At 41.3% G+C, this 21,431-nt stretch overlaps 2 protein-coding genes across 2 annotated transcripts; one reads left to right on the top strand and one right to left on the bottom strand.

Annotated features, from left to right (window-relative positions):
- Nucleotides 1–682: 682 nt before the first annotated feature.
- On the top strand, nt 683–3,178 carry LOC134669345 (uncharacterized). Its single transcript, XM_063526860.1, has 3 exons — nt 683–741; nt 1,048–2,399; nt 3,134–3,178. Exons 1-3 carry the CDS (start codon nt 708–710, stop codon nt 3,176–3,178), a joined length of 1,431 nt encoding a protein of 476 aa, XP_063382930.1. The 5' UTR covers nt 683–707.
- Nucleotides 3,179–9,002: 5,824 nt separating this feature from the next.
- Nucleotides 9,003–21,200, bottom strand: LOC134669582 (ubiquitin carboxyl-terminal hydrolase 3-like). The gene is made up of 11 exons (XM_063527232.1): nt 20,959–21,200; nt 19,803–19,947; nt 19,227–19,488; nt 17,669–17,834; nt 16,585–16,763; nt 15,609–15,754; nt 14,738–14,843; nt 14,511–14,633; nt 13,690–13,832; nt 12,867–12,989; nt 9,003–10,163 (listed from the first exon to the last, which is right to left on the bottom strand). Exons 1-11 carry the CDS (start codon nt 21,047–21,049, stop codon nt 10,010–10,012), a joined length of 1,638 nt encoding a protein of 545 aa, XP_063383302.1. The 5' UTR covers nt 21,050–21,200; the 3' UTR covers nt 9,003–10,009.
- Between the last annotated feature and the right edge of the window lie 231 nt (nt 21,201–21,431).

Below are 21,431 nucleotides of genomic sequence, written 5' to 3'. Positions count from 1 at the left end.
AAACAACTACCTTCTAAAACAAATTATGTGAATCTAGTCTGTGGCCATGAGTAAGCCCATTCATAATTAAAAAAATCAACTTAACCTAACATAATTTTGGTTTAATTCAGGTACATTTTGGCTGCTACAACGATATACCTACTTATAGGTATTATCTACTTTAAAGTCTTAACACATAATATCGAAACTCAAGATACTGCTTACTTCCACACTCTACCACTGCCGTGTTTTGTCTATCTATTGCACTTTGTTCGCAATTTAGCTTTGCCGGTCCTGCCTTTATTCCTAAACTGTGGAGGGCGTTTCCGTGTGATGTTAAATCTCACAAAACCCAACAGCCTCTTTTTAGGACAACAGTCATTTTGAAAACTAAATATTTAGAGGTTTAAATGTCGATAGAGTCGGGCAAAAAAAGTCTGCAGCGGATTTGATAGCCCACGAGTGCAAGTGTAATTTGTACGACATAATTTCATAGAAGTTTTTACGTTTGAAATAACACTTTCACTGCGTTGACTATCAGATCCGCAGCAAACTATTTTTGGTCCGTCTTGAGGGTAAAAATATCTTTTCTGAAACTAACAGGAGACTGTTACAAACTTTTTTTATGGAAAAGGTTCGATAACTAGTTGACATGTAACATGTACGTGTTAATATTGTCATGTTATTGACAAATACTGTTGAATATACATACAAATAAAGATTTGCAGATGAACAGAAATATTAATTGGCCTTCGAGGAATAGTAAGTTAGATTTAAACTCTACCAAGTTCACCAATAACAAGGAAAGTCTTACCCTTGTGTAATTGAACATCTTCGTTTCTATAAAATAAATTTGTAATAAATATTCATCTCAATATATACCTATTTACGACACGAGCTCGATCTGTGTACCCTTTAAAACCGAAATTTCAGTTTGAATACACAACTTAACTTTTATATAAGTCCCTCCTCAATTACCTAGACTTCAAAAAAACACATATATTTTCAAAACATTACATCTTACAATTAACATACATTACTAAAAAAAATACAATTACAATTTCACAGATATCCATCATGCAACAAGACGGGAACCCAGATTTCTAACCAGTCAGATATGGATGAACGATTTGGAAAACGACATGCAAGCGCACGGAGTGGAAATCGTCGAGATTAATTCAGCAGATTCTTCTCAATCGTCGAGTGAAGGCAACGACAATCCTAAACAGCACCCGTGGAGTTATGCTAGTAAGTTAAACAGGGAGGAAAGCGAGAACCCACAAGCCAGACCGAGAAACATAAACGGTTATTTGGCAGAAAATAACGGACTCCATAACGAATTCGACGGTTCTTCTTACTTCAACAACTATAGAACCCCGGGTACTGCCGAAATTGAGGCATTCAACCAAACGTGCTTCAATATACTCGATAAGCTTTCAGCACTACAAGTGGTCAGTTCACCTGAAGATTTCGATTCCGACGAGGCACGTGATGGCGACACGGACGCCCGATGGAACGGCGAAGATAACGAATACGTTTTCAGCTCAGATTTAGACCCGGAGAAACACACTATATGGATTTATTCGTTAAACAATAGGCGGCTCCTTTCAGAGGACACCTACGAACTCGTCAACATCCCAAGCCGCGACACTATCTCTTCCGCTAATTCCTCCGAAAACGACATAGAACTGAATACGAGCAAGTCCACTAGAGTGTCAAGCCCAATCCCAGCTACCCATATTCCGAGATTGGACCTTTCGCTCGGTGCCACTTTACCCAACGTGACAGAAGTGACCGAACCCAAATCTTCGGAATCTTTGAACCGAAAATACGTGCCTATAAGACAGAAGCCGACTAACAACTGGTGTGGGGATAACTCAGAAAAGGCAACTAAGAACAATGTTGCTAATGTAGTTAAATGGATGGCGCTTTCACCGAGAGAAAAAGGTGACTCCCGACACATTAACCCCCAAATACAAGTTCAAAGTCTTCAAACAGTTGTTGAAGTTGCTCAAGAAGAGGATAGAGTACAAGTCCCTGAAACTAATTTTACAGATCCCGCGATTTTCAAGGCGAAATCAAATCGCGAAGACAAGTTAGACGAATCAGACGAAACTATCAAGACGCCTCCACAAAATGATACTCAAAGACCTTCGACTACTTCAAAAAGGAAGCAGTTTGTAGATACTACCTATTTAATTTCACCATTTGTGCGACCTGATCTTAACTCATTTACGGAAAATAAAACTAAACCGACTCTTAAGAATAAAGCTAGGAGTGCATTAGATGGCCGCAAAGTTGAAAAACGTGATATCACAGTCGGCCAACTCTTAAGATCTCCCATTATCAAGCCAAAAGAAAACCTCGAGAAGCACAATTCGATCGCGGAGTACGGACGAAAAGGTCGCCTAGATCGAAGAGTAAAAAGCGCTGGAGATACTTATATGATAAACAATTTGTACTTACCCAAATCTCAGAAACGGGAAACTTATTTATATGTACCTGCAAACAGACGGTCCATACAACGGGGAAGAGAGGTTGAGACCAACAAAACGTTTCTTCAAAGTTGCGTCAGCTGCTTCAGATGTTGTAAATAAAGGTATAGGTACTTGTAATATCATTTACTGTATTTTTATTTGTTTAGTTTTGGTTTAGGACACTGCCGAAATCCAAAACTACAGAAGATAAGGAAATTATTTTTTAGATACTTATTTATCTTTTTTTTTAGATCATTTTGGCAGTAGAAATTATGGGCAAGGGTATAAACAAAAGATGAGTGCGGAAAAATCATTCCATTGTATTGAAGTATTTTGTATTTCCTACAATGGGACAGCAGATAATAAGCACAACAAATTTTTCATACAGTCAGCAGCAGAAGTTGCTAAGTAGGCCAGGTGTTCAAAATGATCTTGACGCGACTTAATTGTTAAGAGAATAAAAGCGTGTCAAGGTAATTTTGAACACCTCGCCCGCTTAGCAACTTCTGCTGCTGACTGTACCATTCGGCGCAAAACTGAATTTGACTGATATCTGTAGCTCGGTTTTTTTCTCCTCGTACAATGAAATGCTCCTCTGATAATAGGACTGAATCGACCTAAGACACCAAAAACTCGTTTTTGTGTTCTTCAAAATTGACAATTCTGCTTATTCCAAGCGTTTGTCCCCGCTCATGGGCGCCTGGGGTCCGCTTGGCCACTAATCCCAAGAAATGGCGTAGGCACTAGCTTTTACGAAAGCATCTGACTTCATATCAAGTAGTGGTTTTGGTCAGGTTTGTATACGTGCAAGTTTTGACGTAGCGTTGATGACACTTTATTACTTCATTAACGTGGCGGCGAAAAGGTTAAAATTAACAATTGAAATGGAAAACGTACGTTTGAAATTTTCGTATGACGCTATAGCCAAGCCAATACAACTTGCATCGCTCGAGTTTTCGTCATCCAAGGGTTAATAAGTACAATTAAAATTAAACAACAAAATCATTTCATTGGCGAATTTATTAAATTCAATCACTATCAACTTCCAGTAATTGAAGTACTTAGATACATTAAAATAAACCTTAAACTTTATTATCATAAGGTACCCGGCAAATTATACATCAATGGGAATTGCGCGAACGCGGCACACATGATTTCATAAATATAAACAGCTCGTGATCTTTCCAAGGTCAGGATTTGAATTCTGTATCACAATAATAACGAATATGAAATACAAAGAAAAAACACAGCAAACTATATGTATAAAGTCAAAGATAGTTGATACACTGTAGCTCATCCCATCTACTTCTAAATGCGTCCAGGCCAATTTCAACCACGGCTACAATTGTCAGTGACATATGTCGAGCGACAATTGTCAAGCGAAAGGTGACATATTACACTTTTATATATAAATACTTACAAACATGACAGGCATTTTGCTACAATTGTATGTATTACAATTATGTTGTGAAACAAGAATTATTTTTTCTAGTCGACATATTTGTAGAATTGTCGGTGAATCTTGACAGGAAATGAGTTATAAGTCGGAATTTCGTGACAATTGTAGTGTTTCTTGTGACAATTGTCATAAACTTAGCAAGAGAAATATCTGTTTTTTTCCGATGTTATAGTTTTTTTTTATAATACAATGATGGTGGCAAACAGGACTACGGCCCGCCCGATGTCTGTGACGTCAGCAACAGTGATGTTTTACAATTGTCGCACCTGTCACCGTGGTGAAATTGGGGCCAGATCTAGCGAAAATATGTATAGCCGAGCATTCATAGAATATTCGGAAGTTTTGGAAGCATCTTAGTTGTCAAAAACATCTATTATAGTTTTTTCATCTATAAGTAGTTTTTTTTAGGATTAGAAAAAAGGTAAACAATCTTGACGTGTCTTTTTATATGTCGGCAAATATGTAACAATTATGAATCATATACCTACGATTATTTACATTATTTTGCTTGCATAAGTAATAGGTAGTCGCTGATTTTAAAAAAGTGTTTTTGAATTAAAAGACGTCAAGATCGCGTAGTTTTTTTCTAATGCCAAAAAAGCTATACCTATATGGGAGATCTGTTTCATCATGTAGTAAATGCCATAAATATTGAATACATTTCTTCACGTTACTTACATAAGGGCAAACAGTGTAAGCAAATTTATGGCTAACTGTACAGAATTCAAATTGGTTGACTGTACCTGCGTATAGCTAATGTCACAGGAATGTAAAATCCATCTGTAAAACTGAATCCACGGCCAATACGGCCATTGCCCCTAACTAAACAAGCTTAATACCGCTGGTATTCATACAAAAACTTATTATACTATCAGAGACAAGTCTATTATATAGACTACTTATCTTCATACAAAGCTGCGTTCTGCCGACAGATTGTAACAGGCGAGATCAAAAAACATTTTTTTTCATACTATACTGAACTGTCACTCTATACATGAGAATAACAGCGCCCTCTTGACAGTGATCATATATTACTGGTCAGGCTTATTTACAAGGGTCTAAGTGTTAAACATCGTTAAAGTGCGTTCACAACCAAAACGATTATTTCAGAGAAAAACAGATTAGCAGTTTTTATAACTTACTCATCTCTGATACTGCAAAATGCACTCATGGCATGACATTATATATAGGTATAGAGAAATTACAATTTAAATCCGATGGATTTTAATTGTGACGTTCCACGGAAAAAAGCACCTTATGGCGGCTGGCACTTACGTCGCATAGCGCCGCAATAATATTGGAGCGGCGTTAATAATTAATAATAATATTATTAATTATTAACGCAAGATTAAGCGCCAACCGCCATAAGGTACCTTTACCCGCGGGACGTCACAATTTGTATATAATACATAAGCTCCAAATTCATAAGTATTATATTCATTTTAAAGTAGACTTTCAAACAACTGCATAGACTATTTTTATTTGAGTATTTGTCTCTATAACTAGAACTTAACATATTATATAGATCTTGATCATAAATGCTTGTATAGCACTGACAGATGGAGGATGGATATTATTGCTTAAATGTTGTTTAATGTATCCAATATTGAGTTATAGTCCGTTTTTAAGCATTAGAAAAAAGATAACAATCTTGACGTCGTTTTATTGAAAAATAAGTCACGGCAAATATGTAACGATTATGTTTATTATGAATCATATACGATTATTTGCATTCTTTTGCTCTCTGATTTTTACAAAGCCGTTTTTCAAAAGGACACGTCAAGATCGCGTAGTCTATTCCCAATGCTAAAAAAAACGAACTATAGGGTTATCTAGACACGCGGCAGCGTGTCAAGCCAAGTTCAAGCAAAGGAACTGGCTAGCCAGCGCCAAGTGTAATATTACACGAACCACTTGGTGCCACTTTTGACCCTTCTATAACTCAAAACATCTTTAACGTAAACACATAAAACTACTTGTGTTTAATTATATCCATAAGGACATCTAGAAGCCCAAATTTCATGAAGCTAGCTCAAACGGTTATAAAGATATGAAGGTCAAAAAGTCGTAAATTTTAAGACTGACTGACATACCTATAGTACCTAAACCTAACCTACTTCCAGATGACCTAGAAGGATGAAATTTGGAATCCAGCTCAGTTATTGTGTGAAAGCGTAGGAAAAAATCTAAAAATTAAAAAAAGTTATATAATAGGGGGGGTCCCCATACAAAAAAACCATTTTTTATTGTGACTGACATATAAGTACCTAAACCTAACCTACTTCCAGATGACCTAGAAGGATGAAATTTGGAATCCAGCTCAGTTATTGTGTGAAAGCGTAGGAAAAAATCTAAAAATTAAAAAAAGTTATAAAATAGGGGGGGTTCCCATACAAAAAAACCATTTTTTATTGTGACTGACATATAAGTACCTAAACCTAACCTACTTCCAGATGACCTAGAAAGATGAAATTTGGAATCCAGCTCGGTTATTGTGTGTAAGCGTAGGAAAAAATCTAAAAACAAAAAAAAGTTAATAAATAGGGGGGGTTCCCATACAAATTTCTTTTTTATTGTGACTGACATATAGTACCTAAACCTAACCTACTTCCAGATGACCTAGAAGGATGAAATTTGGAATCCAGCTCGGTAATTGTGTGTAAGCGTAGGAAAAAATCTAAAAATAAAAAAAGTTAAAAAATAGGGGGGGTCCCCATACAAAAAACCTGTAATACGCGCTAAACAACCGGTCCACGGTGTGTCGTTGGCGGCGCGTGGCACCACATAATTAATACAAAGAACAGAAGTAAAAAACATGCAGCGGAAACACAAGAAAAAACATTAAATCTCAATACCTGCCTAGTTTTCTTTACAAAAAGTATTGATATCCCATCAAAAACATAAATGTAAAAAAGGAGAGCCAAGTTCAATACAAAAATTATGCTTGGCTGTGGGGTTCGCCGCAAAAAGAATGGAGATTTAAATGAGTGCCAAGTTCTATGCAAAATCCAAATATGTATTTATAGGAACAAAATAACATTATAAACAAGTATTAAACTCTATTTCTTTGCTTTATTGGATACCTATAACAATTGCTGTTATTTAAAAAAAATGTGAGATCTTAAAGTAGGTTAGATTTGGCTTGGCCAGTTTTTATCAGAATTACAAAATATATATGTTGAATAACTTTATAAAATGATTGATGTAATGAAAACTGGCCAAGTCAAATCTAACCTACTTTAAGATCTCACATTTTTTTTAAATAACAGCAATTGTTATAGGTATCCAATAAAGCAAAGAAATAGAGTTTAATACTTGTTTATAATGTTATTTTGTTCCTATAAATACATATTTGGATTTTGCATAGAACTTGGCACTCATTTAAATCTCCATTCTTTTTGCGGCGAACCCCACAGCCAAGCATAATTTTTGTATTGAACTTGGCTCTCCTTTTTTACATTTATGTTTTTGATGGGATTAATTTATTTACGATTGAACGTCACCTGTCTATATGCCTTTATATTTTGCAGATTCTATACAATTTTATAGACTATGACTGGGAAAAGTTAAAGGTGAATGTACAAAACAAACGGCTCTGTATCAAATCACCACATTCATAAAATTTTATCGTTAATGACCCCAGCCCTTTGACCGCCAAGACGCGCGACGCTACAGCCCACAGACAAAACATCCTCCAGACCGAGCATAGTCGCGCTACCCCCTCTGCCACGCATACGGTAATTTTACTCCATGTTCGAGTCGAAAGTGTCTTTGTATGACGTCCGTGTTTTTGAACGGACCAATCACGGTACGGGACCTTACTCACCTCGTCCCGCGCACCCCCGCATTTTTGGCATCATCGGTTGCGTGAAATAATTGCTCTAAACTCGGTCTAGAGGATTCCTAGTCTATGTTACAGCCCAATATCAACCTTCGTGCCTTCCGACAAGGTTCACTATGTTCACGCGTCTACGTAAATTGCTTTCTATACATATGTATACATCTCGCTTGCACTAATATGCGAGTACGAGCGAGATGCATAAAAAGTAAGTTATTTTGACGTGAGTGAATATGTCAATGTCAAAACTGGTGGTAATGGTAAAGGTTCACTATGACGCGCCGCACACGATAGCCGTGGCGTAGGGTTAAACCGCCAAACGTCGAAAATTTACCTCCTAAGGCCCAACCATACAAATGCAAAACCCAAAATTTGCCAATGAAATTTGAAGCTATAGTGCAGGTAACAGTGTTGATTTTTATTTGTTTGAATATTTACCGAAACAAAAGAAATGCAACTATGTTCCAATTGAATATGGTTTAAATTTCATCGAACTGAAGAAGTACTTTAAGTAGGACCTTGGGCCTTCGGAGGCTAATTAGAATTTTTGAACTGTCATAGTGAGGGACCGGCCTGCGCTATCCCTAATGTTTGCAGTTCATTGATAATTTTAACGATGCGATCCTAAAATCCTCACTCAATTAATTTTTACTAAATATTTCGTAAATATTTATCTAACACTCGTCACATATTCACGTATCTTTCATTTGGAGCCTGAATGGATGTAAACCGGATGTAAACAAACAAAACCACTTAAGTTGGATTCGGCCAATGAGGTACACCGAGCTGCAAAAGTGCTTACCCACAATGAATTATATCCATTCAGAAAGTGGGTATGCAATTTTGTAGCTAACTGTACGTACAGTCAGCGTCATATAGTAGGTAGCATCCAAGGTATTCAATAGTTCGGTACACCATATAATTAGTATGGTGTAACTGTTTGAATACTTTGGTTAATTACTATATGGATATAGGCCTCCCCCAAAGACTGCCACAATGACCGGTCTTGCGCCACCCGCATCCAGCGGACTCCTGCGACCTTTACCAGGTCATCAGTCTACCTTGTGGGTACAATTTGATTTATTTTCGTGAATTTGTTTGAATGAGTAGAAATAATTTATTTTGAAAGCTAGCTACAAAATATTTGCGTACATATTTTCGACCTAGGTAAGTTGTTTTTTCAAAAGACGTTTCATTTAGTAAGTAGTTGACGGTAGTTTTGACTTATTCTTGGTTTTCGTACCGAATATTAGACCTATTAAAACATTTTACTACTCAAGAATTCGCTTATATTTCTCAAAGTTAATACGATAAATAGAAGTGATACCACAGCACGGTGAATGTTCTAGTGAATGCTATTTTGTAGGCACGATATTTACTTTTCCAATAACATTTTATGAAACTTTCTACAGTTCACATCACTGAAATCCTCGGAATTATGTAGATATAGTCGAGCTAATATCAGCTGAAGTTCATATGATATTAGTTGTACCAAAGAGAATTTGAAGTAAAGAGTTACTGTCATGGTAAATTATGTAGCTACAGTTCATTTACTGCCATCTTTCGATAGATGATTAACACTGTTTGAACGCCATTTGAATTTGATCCTTATTCTTTCTCTGATATGTGTTAAATTGTTAAATATTAATATTAACGCCATCTACTCGAGCATAGGCTGAAGGTTATGGCGCCATCGCTCGAAAAGATTGCACTATACCTTTGGCCTATAGTCGAGTAGATGGCGTTAATATTAATATTTAATAAGATAACACATATCAGTGAAATAAGGATCAAAGTCAAATGGCGTTCTAACAGTTTTATGTTCTGTCGAAAGATGGCAGTAAATTTAGTGGCTACATAATTTACTTTGACAATCCGTCTCTATAGAGTCTATAGTTTATTATCTTTGGTTGTAATACAAGCGGTTATCATCTTATCACACTGATACGGATCCGCAAGCCGCTCCGGTGTTTGAGACAGACAGCGATATGCACGTATTCAGCGATGTCCCGCTCGCACAACGTGAGACTCCCATGTGAACGCTAAGGGACTTCATAGAGGGCCGATTCTTTTATGCAATTTTCAAACTCACGGCATCTTCGCTTCGGGCACGTATTTCTGGCGTCTCTCGTGACTCACATAGTGAGTTAAGGATCATGTGGAAGTTTTTGTTGAAACTATTTACTATGCAACTTTCAACTCACGGCACCTGCGCCTCGGGCACTTGTCTGTGGCGGGTGGGGGGAGGGGGGGTAGTCAGGAGAGCTCGTGGTCCTGGCGGATGTAGAAGAGGATGTAGGGCTTGCATGCCTGCACGGCGGCCGCGTCGGCCGCGCGCACCGTCTGGTCGTTGAAGTGGAACCACTGTCCGGAGTTGTGCGCGAACGCTGTGTAGTGCCCCGAACCCGCGCTGCAACAATATTCAATTCAATTTCTTTAATGTCAAAATAACACATGTAAAAAAATCACAATAGAACTACAAAATATACAACTAACACTAAACACTCAACTACAAAACACTAACACTAAATTAAATTAATACGTTACTGTTGGATAATGATTCATTGTCATAAGTCTTTAGATGCCAGCGACAGCGAATTTTAGGACTGATTTGGACGATGCGGGAACTCGCATGCGAGTTTCATACCATTGCGGGTTTTGATCGGTCGGGTCGGTTGAAATGGACGTAAGGACGTAGCCAACAGTCCGCAATGTAACTAAAATCGAATGCGAGTTCGCACGCCGTCTAAATCAGCTATTTTAAATAGCATATTTTTAATTGAGATATTTTTCCCAGTAGTTATCATTGATGACAGAGCCAATATTTCTAAATATTACGTTCACGTTCTTTTTTTTAAAGCAATTTTGAAAATCAAAAGCAATGCGACTATTGGATATATCTTTCTCAGCTGAACAAGTCGTAACAAATTGGTGAGCAAAACGTAGGTATAACCCGTCTACGTCAAGTTTTGCCAACCTATTTGCTCGTAGCAACGCTGAGCCGAACGGAGCCGAGAGTACCCGAATGGGCCAGTGTCCCCAATGGTAAGAGTAAGAGATCTTCTTCGTAGTCTTAGTCGATCTTCTTCGTAGTCTTAGTCGATCTTCTTCGTAGTCTTAGTCGTGTCTTTGCAGAGAGTCGTTTAATTTGATCAGTCCATCGCATAGGTGGCCTTTTACGCGGTCTAATTCTGTTTGCTCTACCCTATACCACTAGACGCTCTATGGAGTAATTGTTTCGTCTCGAGACGTGACCGAAGAAACTGAGTATGCGGATCTTTGCGAGAGTCAGGAGGGTAAGAGATATAGATGGTCAAGCAAATCTTGTCAGTAGAAAAAGGCGCGAAATTCAAATTTTCTATGAGACGATATCCCTTCGCGGCTACAATTTTCAAATTTGCCACCTTTTTCTACTGACAAGATCTGCTTGACCAAGTATAGTTAGCTGTTTAATAATATAGTGTTATGTGTTACACACACAAACACACACACACACATACCCGGAGCCGTGGTGCACGATGACGGCGGCGAGGTCGTACAGCATGGCGCGGCGCCGCTCCAGCACGAAGCGGGACATGTCCAGCGCGCGCAGCGGGAACGAGATGCCCGTGTCCACCTTCGTCCTGCACACACACACATACCCGGAGCCGTGGTGCACGATGACGGCGGCGAGGTCGTACAGCATGGCGCGGCGCCGCTCCAGCACGAAGCGGGACATGTCCAGCGCGCGCAGCGGGAACGAGATGCCCGTGTCCACCTTCGTCCTGCACACACACACACACATACCCGGAGCCGTGGTGCACGATGACGGCGGCGTGGTCGTACAGCATGGCGCAGCGCCGCTCCAGCACGAAGCGGGACATGTCCAGCGCGCGCAGCGGGAACGAGATGCCCGTGTCCACCTTCGTCCTGCACACACACACACACACACACACATACCCGGAGCCGTGGTGCACGATGACGGCGGCGAGGTCGTACAGCATGGCGCGGCGCCGCTCCAGCACGAAGCGGGACATGTCCAGCGCGCGCAGCGGCACCGAGATGCCCGTGTCCACCTTCGTCCTATACACACACACACACACACACACACACACATACCCGGAGCCGTGGTGCACGTTGACGGCGGCGAGGTCGTACAGCATGGCGCGGCGCCGCTCCAGCACGAAGCGGGACATGTCCAGCGCGCGCAGCGGGAACGAGATGCCCGTGTCCACCTTCGTCCTATACACACACACACACACATACCCGGAGCCGTGGTGCACGATGACGGCGGCGAGGTCGTACAACATGGCGCGGCGCCGCTCCAGCACGAAGCGGGACGTGTCCAGCGCGCGCAGCGGGAACGAGATGCCCGTGTCCACCTTCGTCCTATACACACACACACATACCCGGAGCCGTGATGCACGATGACGGCGGCGAGGTCGTACAGCATGGCGCGGCGCCGCTCCAGCACGAAGCGGGACGTGTCCAGCGCGCGCAGCGGGTACGATATGCCCGTGTCCACCTTCGTCCTATACACACACACACATACCCGGAGCCGTGGTGCACGATGACGGCGGCGAGGTCGTACAGCATGGCGCGGCGCCGCTCCAGCACGAAGCGGGACGTGTCCAGCGCGCGCAGCGGGAACGAGATGCCCGTGTCCACCTTCGTCCTGCACACACACACACATACCCGGAGCCGTGGTGCACGATGACGGCGGCGAGGTCGTACAGCATGGCGCGGCGCCGCTCCAGCACGAAGCGGGACGTGTCCAGCGCGCGCAGCGGGAACGAGATGCCCGTGTCCACCTTCGTCCTATACACACACACACACACATACCCGGAGCCGTGGTGCACGATGACGGCGGCGAGGTCGTACAGCATGGCGCGGCGCCGCTCCAGCACAAAGCGGGACATGTCCAGCGCGCGCAGCGGGAACGAGATGCCCGTGTCCACCTTCGTCCTATACACACACACACACATACCCGGAGCCGTGATGCACGATGACGGCGGCGAGGTCGTACAGCATGGCGCGGCGCCGCTCCAGCACGAAGCGGGACATGTCCAGCGCGCGCAGCGGGAACGAGATGCCCGTGTCCACCTTCGTCCTATACACACACACACACACATACCCGGAGCCGTGATGCACGATGACGGCGGCGAGGTCGTACAGCATGGCGCGGCGCCGCTCCAGCACGAAGCGGGACATGTCCAGCGCGCGCAGCGGGAACGAGATGCCCGTGTCCACCTTCGTCCTGCACACACACACACATATCACGCTTACACAAACTGTCACAAACACTCTTTCAATTCATTCGCGACCCCCAACCCAAGAGGAATGTTTACAGTTTACATTTTCACATTTGTGTCTATGTGGAGTAGTAGCTCGAACCTTTACGACGCCAATAACCGGTATATCCGCACCGCAGGTTCAGCACCAAAGACTGATTAATCGTGTGGTCTATACAGAGCAACATAGATCTACGTGCATATACATAACGTTCAATTTCAGTTTTGACAGTTCTGTGACGTGGCGTCAGAGTGACAGCTTTTGTGTTTGACACGGCGTCGAAAAGTTTAAAGAAGCGTTTTAAACTAAACACAAAACGGGAAAATCCCTCGCCTCGCGCGAAACCGCGACTCACAGCCATCTGAGATACCGGGATATCGACTCAATCGGTCTATTTAAGAATCTGGTCGACTTGAGGAAATAAATTGTGATGAACCAGCAGACATTCTTAAGCTTTTTATCACCTTATTCGTCAGTTCACAAGCAACACTCACTAATTACTACCAAGGTCATAGCCATAGTGAATTAGTACTCAAATAAGGTTGATTTTTGTTTCATTAGTAATTAGTAGGTTTTGCTTGTCACCTGACGATAAGATAATCCTGTTAGTGATATTTAAATATTTATTAAAAAGTTACAAAACCGGAAAAACCTAGGTATCTCACCTAAAGTAGTTGTGCCAGCGAAACCGCTTGAGGTGTAGACAGAGCACTTGCGGCAGACGCCGCACCCGGAACTGCTTGGTGGACTTCTGTTTGCTGCCGCAGCTGCTGCAGAAGTAGCGCTCCGTGTCCGCTAACTCTTCAACCTTGTAATGTGTGAAAAATCCAATTATGAAAGTACCAGGTTAACAAATTATACACCTAAACCTTCCTCATGAATCACTGTATTGATAGGTAAAAACCGCGTGAAAATCTGTTCAGTAGTTTTTGAGTTTATCGGGAACAAACATACAGATACGGCGGGAGACTTTGTTTTATAATGTATAGTGATAACATAGATTTTTGAGAAGTTACATATCATGTTTTATGAAGGAATAATATTGATTTAGAAAGTGGCCAGGAAATCTCTGAAAGCTCCTCAAACGGACTAATTACAAGGGAAATCTGGACAGATGTCAGCCTTATTTTGTTTAATTACGGACAAACATAACCAAATTAAGTATTGAAGTAAATAGACTAAACTTCACCATACCATACGCAGGTGCAATTTGACATGGAAACCCAAGCCCTCAATAATACTGAGTTACATCTTATCTTACCCCATTTTATACAATAACAGCTCGTGTTCACCTTTGGAAATCAGTACGTGGACGTATTTAGTCACCTCACGGGATTGGTATGCCTTGAATAACAATCTCGCTAGGACCCTAAATGACGCAACAATCGTGGAGCGTGATGGTACTTGAAATAGCAGTTGCACTCCTATTTGGGGCGGCCCCGAATAAATATGGAGGCATAATATATATGGTCCATCAGGGGCTCACCTGCACGAAGCTGGCGAGGCAGTCGAGCAGCGGCACGGCCGCGGCGGCCTCGGGCAGCTCCAGCGACAGATCCAGGAACGGGTCCAGCTTCTTGCTCTCCGCACCGCACGCCAAACACCGCACCTGCACAAAAATACAATTACTACTAGAAACGATGCTTTTTTGAAATACTTGGACGAACACTTGCTAGAAAGAATGCTTTTTTGAACACTAGACTTGAAGGATACCTCGCTTTGCAGGGTGCCGCCGAAGACTGCGGTGACGATGGAGGCGGCCGGCAGCCCCACCTCCACGCGCGCCGGCGGCAGCAGCTGAAGCAGCTCCGTGTGTAATCTACAAGACAGAGTACACATCAAACCTCCTGGGTCCCCCTTGTCATTATTGCAGTTTTGAATTTAGAACCTTGAATTTAGAATTTAATTCTAAATGCGATATGGATGCTGGCTACCCAGCGAGCCGACGGGTATCGAAAGGTTAATTAACAATTTATTATAATTATATTTTCTGTCCACCAGCCGGAAAGCATCAACTTTCGTCCTGCTACTTGTCGCTTCCCGGCACCGTAGAGCAGAGATATAGTATACACACCTCGGCCAGTAAATAAGAAAGCCTCAGATTACATGTTTTAGACAATTACAAGTAATCTGGACCATTTCTTAGTTTACTGCCCTAAAATAATAAATTAGTCCTTATGAAACACGGCGAAATTGGTAAAATCAACCTAAATATTTATTCACATAATGTGCAAATATATGGGAGACCGAGCTATGCTCGGAAAACGTATAAAAATGTGCGTTTTCCCAGAGATAAGACATAGCTAGATCGATGTTTCCCCCCCGAAAACCCCCATATAGCAAATTTCATCGAAATCGTTAGAGCCGTTTCCGAGGTCCCCGAAATATATATACATATAAATAGATAAATAAACAAGAATTGCTCGTTCAAAGGTATTAATAAGATTTTAGAGAATAATTCATTAAAAACCATTACAACTGTGAAATGAACGCGCCACCGAGGTTTTACTCCAGGCACTATGAGACATTGCTTCAATAAACTATATATTTATTTGATTGCCATTGACGTAGTATAAATAATCACCTGTCGAGCATGTATCTCAGGAACTCGTGCGCGTCCTGCTGCTGGTAGCCGCGGAAACGTGGCACCACCTTCCATATCACCAGGAACAGGCACTCTGGTGATATGGCTCCTTTGCCGCCGCACCCGCTGTTCAGGTTTATCAGCACCTGCCAGATTTAAATAGCAAATATTTTAATTAGGAAATTTTCGTAATGAGAATATTGTGCAAATTGTGCAATATAACAAGCCAATCATTATTCACGATATTCAAATAGGGAACATAAATAGAGTTATGCTTGAGTTATGCTGTTCTCCCATTACGGAGTAAACGGAGAATATTCTCGAGGAAAGGCATAACTCAAGGTCTGCCTCCTTGTTCTCGACATTTACGCTTTGGGATATGTGGAATTTGCTCAAATTGCTTAATGTGGACTCCGAGGTCCACAGCTCAGAGCCATGAATCTTTCACAACTCTTCAGCTATCACCGAGTCTGTTAGTCTTCGACTCGAAGCACAGAATAAATAATAGTACCTACTAGTTACAGAAGATTCTAAGAAAACGCGTCTGTTACGATTAGGACAGATATGACCGCTAGTTGGCGCAAGCGTAGCTACTTGTTGCGACGCGACGAAATCGCGGAGTGAGCCACGCCTACTCGAAGAAGGGAAGGCTGCTGAAGTAGCTGACTTGGATGCTGTACATCATCACATTACCTTCCGCAACTCTTCAGCCATCACCACGTCCGTCATCTCTTGGCGCGTGTAGCTGCGGGAGTGGTACACCTTGCGGTCGTTGGTCTTCTCCAGCTCAGGCAGGCTGCAGAAGTAGCTGGACATCATCACGTTACCTTCCGCAACTCTTCAGCCATCACCACGTCCGTCATCTCCTGGCGCGTGTAGCTGCGGGAGTGGTACACCTTGCGGCCGTTGGTCTTCGGCTCCAGGACGGACAGACTACTAAAGTTGCTGACTTGGATGCTGTAGATAATCACGTTACCTTTCTCAACTCCTCAGCCATCACCACGTCCGTCATCTCCTGGCGCGTGTAGCTGCGGGAGTGGTACACCTTGCGGCCGTTGGTCTTCGGCTCCAGGACGGGCAGGCTGCTGAAGTAGCAGCTGAACTCCTGGATGTTGCTCAGGCTCTGGAGCACCGCGTTCATGAAACATGTGTTGCCTGGAATTACGAACATAAGGATTAATCATTTAATCAAGCGTAAGGGACTATTTGCACGATTGGTTCGTGACCTGTAGGCCTAGCATATGATTGGCTAGACAGTATCTCCCGGCGAGATAAGACGGGTAGTCGTCTTTTTCTAACTATGTTAATAAAAGAGGCAGGGGTAGTCTAACTCGCCGCGAGATACTGTCGCGCCAAGGATGTGCTGGCTCGGCAGTGGCCCTTTGTCGAGTTTGCAACGTGCGCCAGAAGCGGTGCAGCGGCCGTGAAGGGTCAAGGCCTATCTCCATATTGCGCGGCAAACAGTCGTCAAAACATTGGCTCGCGAGGAAGCCGCGCGCAATGGATACCGGGTTGGCTCGCGAGCCCTTCGAGCAGGCGAGCGAGGCCTTCAGACAGGCAGACTACATCGCGACTCAGGTATTTGGCTATTGCAAAATCACCCACTTACTATTAATAAGGAAAAACTATGCAGGTATAATTATCGTTAACTGAGTACATGCGTCCCTTTGTTTCACATAAAGTTTTAACTCATAATGTATTGTTTGTTTGTAACCGTTAACTTTTCTGGATTTTCGTAAGGTTATCCTATAGATAGGTTAGGTTTGCTTTATAGCAATCATGAAAAGTTTATTTTATTTTATTTATTTGGAAAGAAAACAGAAATAAGTGAGCAGGAGATAAGTTTACAGAGACACACTAAGGACATTCACTTATTTCCTTAACAGCTCTCACTAAAACATGTATAACAGAAATACATAGCGTTGAACCAAACAAATTGACTAACGAAAATGCGGACAAATAATACATAATGACGACTTAAAACTTTTTGGGAAACAATAGAGACTCCTGAAACAACACAACACAAGCCTTATTGAATTGAAAAATAAAACTGAACCCACCTAAATTTTTTAATCCTACGACTTTCTTCTCCCTCTGAGTCTTGCCGTTGCAGGGCGAGCCCTTCTTCTCCTTGCTCTTGGCGCCGCTCTCTGTCGAGCTGCTGTCGTCCGAGTGAGATCTTTTACGGGACCGCGGTCTTAAGCTTCGCACTGTTTCTTCTGGCGTCTGTATAACAAAAATATATATTTGGGAATGAGCTTCTACTAATGGGTACTAAGCGATGCTATCCATATTTATATACAGTGGATAAAAAATAACTGCATTCCCGTTGCCAGGGACGTTTTGGGATTATACTGAGCAACTTTTTGCTATGGGACCAATCCCGAAATCGCGAAAAAAATCACCCTCCCATAGAAAATGGACCAGCCAAAATGTATGAAACAGTCAATTTTTTTTTATTTCGCGATTTGTTCCTCGCGAGTTGATCCCATAATAAAAGTTGCTCAGTATAATCCCAAAACCTCACTGGCCACATCCCCGTTGCAGTTATTTTTTAGCCACCCTTTATGGACCAGGATTCAAACATATGGCGTACTCTTTGTAGGCAGGGTCACTACCGACTAGGCTATGCTCGGAAATTTAGACGGCTAAAGAATGGAGGCTCCAAGAAACCTCAGTCCTTTGGTCAGTTTTCAAATGAATAATCTTTTAAATCTTTTTTGTACACCAGAAAGAGCTGGCTTCTAAAGGACCAATAGAAATCACCATATTCATGAAATGTAGTGACATTGCATTAAGTTTGCTTTTACATTGTATGCTTTACTTATTCATACTCCAGAATCATCCAAGCTGCTACAGTAAACAACTGTATAATTCATAAAAAACTTAACATACTATAAATACCAAAGCGTTTCTCGAGGCATTTGATATTTCATCATCATCATCATATCAGCCAGAGGACGTCCGCTGCTGGACATAGGCCTCCCCCAAAGAGTGCCACAATGACCAGTCTTGCGCCACCCGCATCCAGCGGCCTCCCGCGACCTTCACCAAGTCATCAGTCCACCTTGTGGGGGGTCTACCCACGATGCGCTTTCCGGTACGTGGTCGCCACTCGAGAACCTTTCCGCCCCAACGGCCATCGGTTCTACGGGCAATGTGCCCCGCCCACTGCCACCACACTGCCACTGCCATTTGATATTTACCTACATAATATCACTAACTTTTTGTTAAAGTAATGGTACTATGATGAACACTGTATTAGCTTACTTTGGACTCAAAATTCATCTTTGGAAAATAAATACTTATATTGCATATATAAATTTTATAAGTCCCGTGGCCGTGGTCGTGACCTATATTTTTTTCTGATCAAAGGTCTGTGCCTGTGAGAAATATAGTGCCCTTGACTTATAATGATTGTAGCCAGAAACAGGGAAATAGGTATGCAACTATGCATGACAAGACAAGCCCAATAAAGTAGATGGGAAGGAGTCTAACAGGAGCCTATTTTAGTGATGCAGTTGGATGCTTACCTGACAGTTCCATATAAGCTAGAGAACATGAGAATCCTTACTCGGAAGTGTGCAAAAATTTGACTTTAAAAAAGTATGTAAGTACCTTAGTATTTTTAGTCTGTTTGTCCGTATCCAAGCTCTCCTGTGCTTCTGTTGTGTCCGCACCCTTTGCTTCCTTGCTAGAAGAAGGCTCCTGCACAGAGGAGCTGGATGAACAGCTGTTCGGCTCGCTGCCATCTTTACTGTTCTCCTCATTACCTAGGTTATTTGTGTCGGTCACATTCCTTATTTGCATAATACTTTGCCTTATTTTGTCTATTGATTGTGTATCTGTGTCGTTTGATACATAGTCATCACATTTGTAGCTGAAATTTAAATAAAATATGTTTTTAATATTTTATTATAATTCGTAATTACACAAAAAGAGTGATTTAAATACTGGTAACTAGTGTGACAAGTTAGGTAGGTATGCAAGAGAAATAAATAAACAAATAAATATAAGCACCTATTAATGATATAGAAATCCTAGCTAAACTAAACAGAATTGTGAGAGTAGGTAGTTTAAAAACAATATTAAAAACTAAAATTGCTATGGAATATTCAATGTTGAATTAAGTATTTCTATGAGCTGACTTCTTGCTTTGACCAAAATAAATATATTTATTTATATTTTCCTTACCAGTAAACCGAGAACACATCACAATTCATGCACAGCTGGTGGCCCGAAGTCTCGGCATGTAGCTTTGCATGCCCATTCACATACCGGCCACAGTTCACCACACCACACTGTAGGCACAACCAATTCTGATCCTTTGCTGCACATTCTGCAAAACCAAACATTGTTACTTATTAAATACAATATCAGTTGAGAAACATATCCAGATATGTTTACAATTTTACAGAAACATTCCTAGCCTAGTGGGATCTAATTAAGAAAAAAAATCACTACTGTTCTATTTTACAGATCAGAATTTGATTGGAACTAGTTATGTTACTAACGTTAGTTATGAAGGGAGAGAAGGGGGAGGCCTATGTTGAGCAGTGGACGTCTTATGGCTGAGATGATGAGTTAAAATATTAGAAACAAGCTGATTACAGTAGCCAAACTAGATTCAACACCCTTTGAGAATGACCATATCATAAAACCACTTTAAGCTATGTTAATTAAAACATTTTTAATTTTACCTACATAAGGTACTTCATAAGTAATGTGTACTTAAAGATTTTTTTTTTAAGTACTTAGGTGTGATCGGTTTATATACGATAAGTTTCCTGAAAAGTTATCTTGATTCTGACACCTAACTTGTAAAAGTCATACTATCTCCTTGCGAACCTATTGACGTGTTTTCTAGTTCAACACGCTGCGCAATACGAAATTAACTAAACTAACATCATATTAGGCTTATTGTATTGCGATTCTGACTCATTCCATTTGGACTTTACGGAAAACGATATAAATGTTTATAAAACAGATGTTTGAGGAAAAATCCTAGGTGCGCAAGCTAGCGTATCTATGTCTAGGATTAGTTTCATATCGGAACGCAAACGCATGCTATTATCATAACATTTCAGCATAAAATAGCAATATTTTTAACACATCGCGGCAGGTAACGCGACATTCTCATCATTCACGGTCATTCGAGTACCCCGCGCCCCACCCCGTCCCTCCCACTTCCCCTTCCCCTCTGCGTCCCATGATAACAGCTGATTATTATAACTTCGCTGTATTGATTTTTCAAACTAACCCTAATAAATGCGACGTGGCGTCTCAACCACAATGCGTATTTCAAGATATGAAACCCTAGTCATATTTTGTTAACAAATTAAGTCATTACCTGAACAATCCCAGTTCTTTGTGACTGAGGTGTCTTCTGTGATGAGGTCGCTGTCCACCTTGACGTTATCTAACAAATGGGTACATTCCATTCTTCATAATAGGTGTGATCTAACCGAATAAAAATAATATAAGCTTAATTTAGAACTCATGGAAATGAAATAGATTTCTATCACAACTCTCTCGAGCTCACAAAACGAATGAGATCGAGCTAGGGAGCAAAAGCAAACACAACAATTAAAGTGGGTTACCATGTACAAAAATGCTGTTGTAAGAAAATTAAGCAATAGATTTAAAGTACTGATAAATGTACACATCCCACTGTATTAATTTAATAATAAAAATTCGATAAACACTGCATTTATGTTTAAAATAGACCAATATTTACTGAATATCAAACAACCAATTTGTTCTAGTAATGTTGCTAGTTGCTAAAATTCTAGAACATGCTTTGCTGCCTGTCGCGGGAGTTTT

The sequence above is a fragment of the Cydia fagiglandana genome, chromosome 12 (genome assembly GCF_963556715.1).
Source record: "Cydia fagiglandana chromosome 12, ilCydFagi1.1, whole genome shotgun sequence".
NCBI lineage: Eukaryota > Metazoa > Arthropoda > Insecta > Lepidoptera > Tortricidae > Cydia > Cydia fagiglandana.
This window is presented reverse-complemented; position numbering and strand designations above follow the sequence as displayed.

Coding starts and splice junctions, on each gene's coding strand:
- LOC134669345 (XM_063526860.1), top strand. CDS start 708: ATGAACAGAAATATTAATTGGCCTTCGAGGAATA. Junction 742..1,047: donor TAATTGGCCTTCGAGGAATA/GTAAGTTAGATT, acceptor ACAATTTCACAG/ATATCCATCATGCAACAAGA. Junction 2,400..3,133: donor AAGGTCGCCTAGATCGAAGA/GTAAAAAGCGCT, acceptor GCTTATTCCAAG/CGTTTGTCCCCGCTCATGGG.
- LOC134669582 (XM_063527232.1), bottom strand. CDS start 21,049: ATGGAATGTACCCATTTGTTAGATAACGTCAAGGTGGACAGCGACCTC. Junction 19,948..20,958: donor AAAGAACTGGGATTGTTCAG/GTAATGACTTAA, acceptor TTGGTTTTGCAG/AATGTGCAGCAAAGGATCAG. Junction 10,164..12,866: donor ATCGTGCATCACGGCTCCGG/GTATGTGTGTGT, acceptor ATATTGTTGCAG/CGCGGGTTCGGGGCACTACA.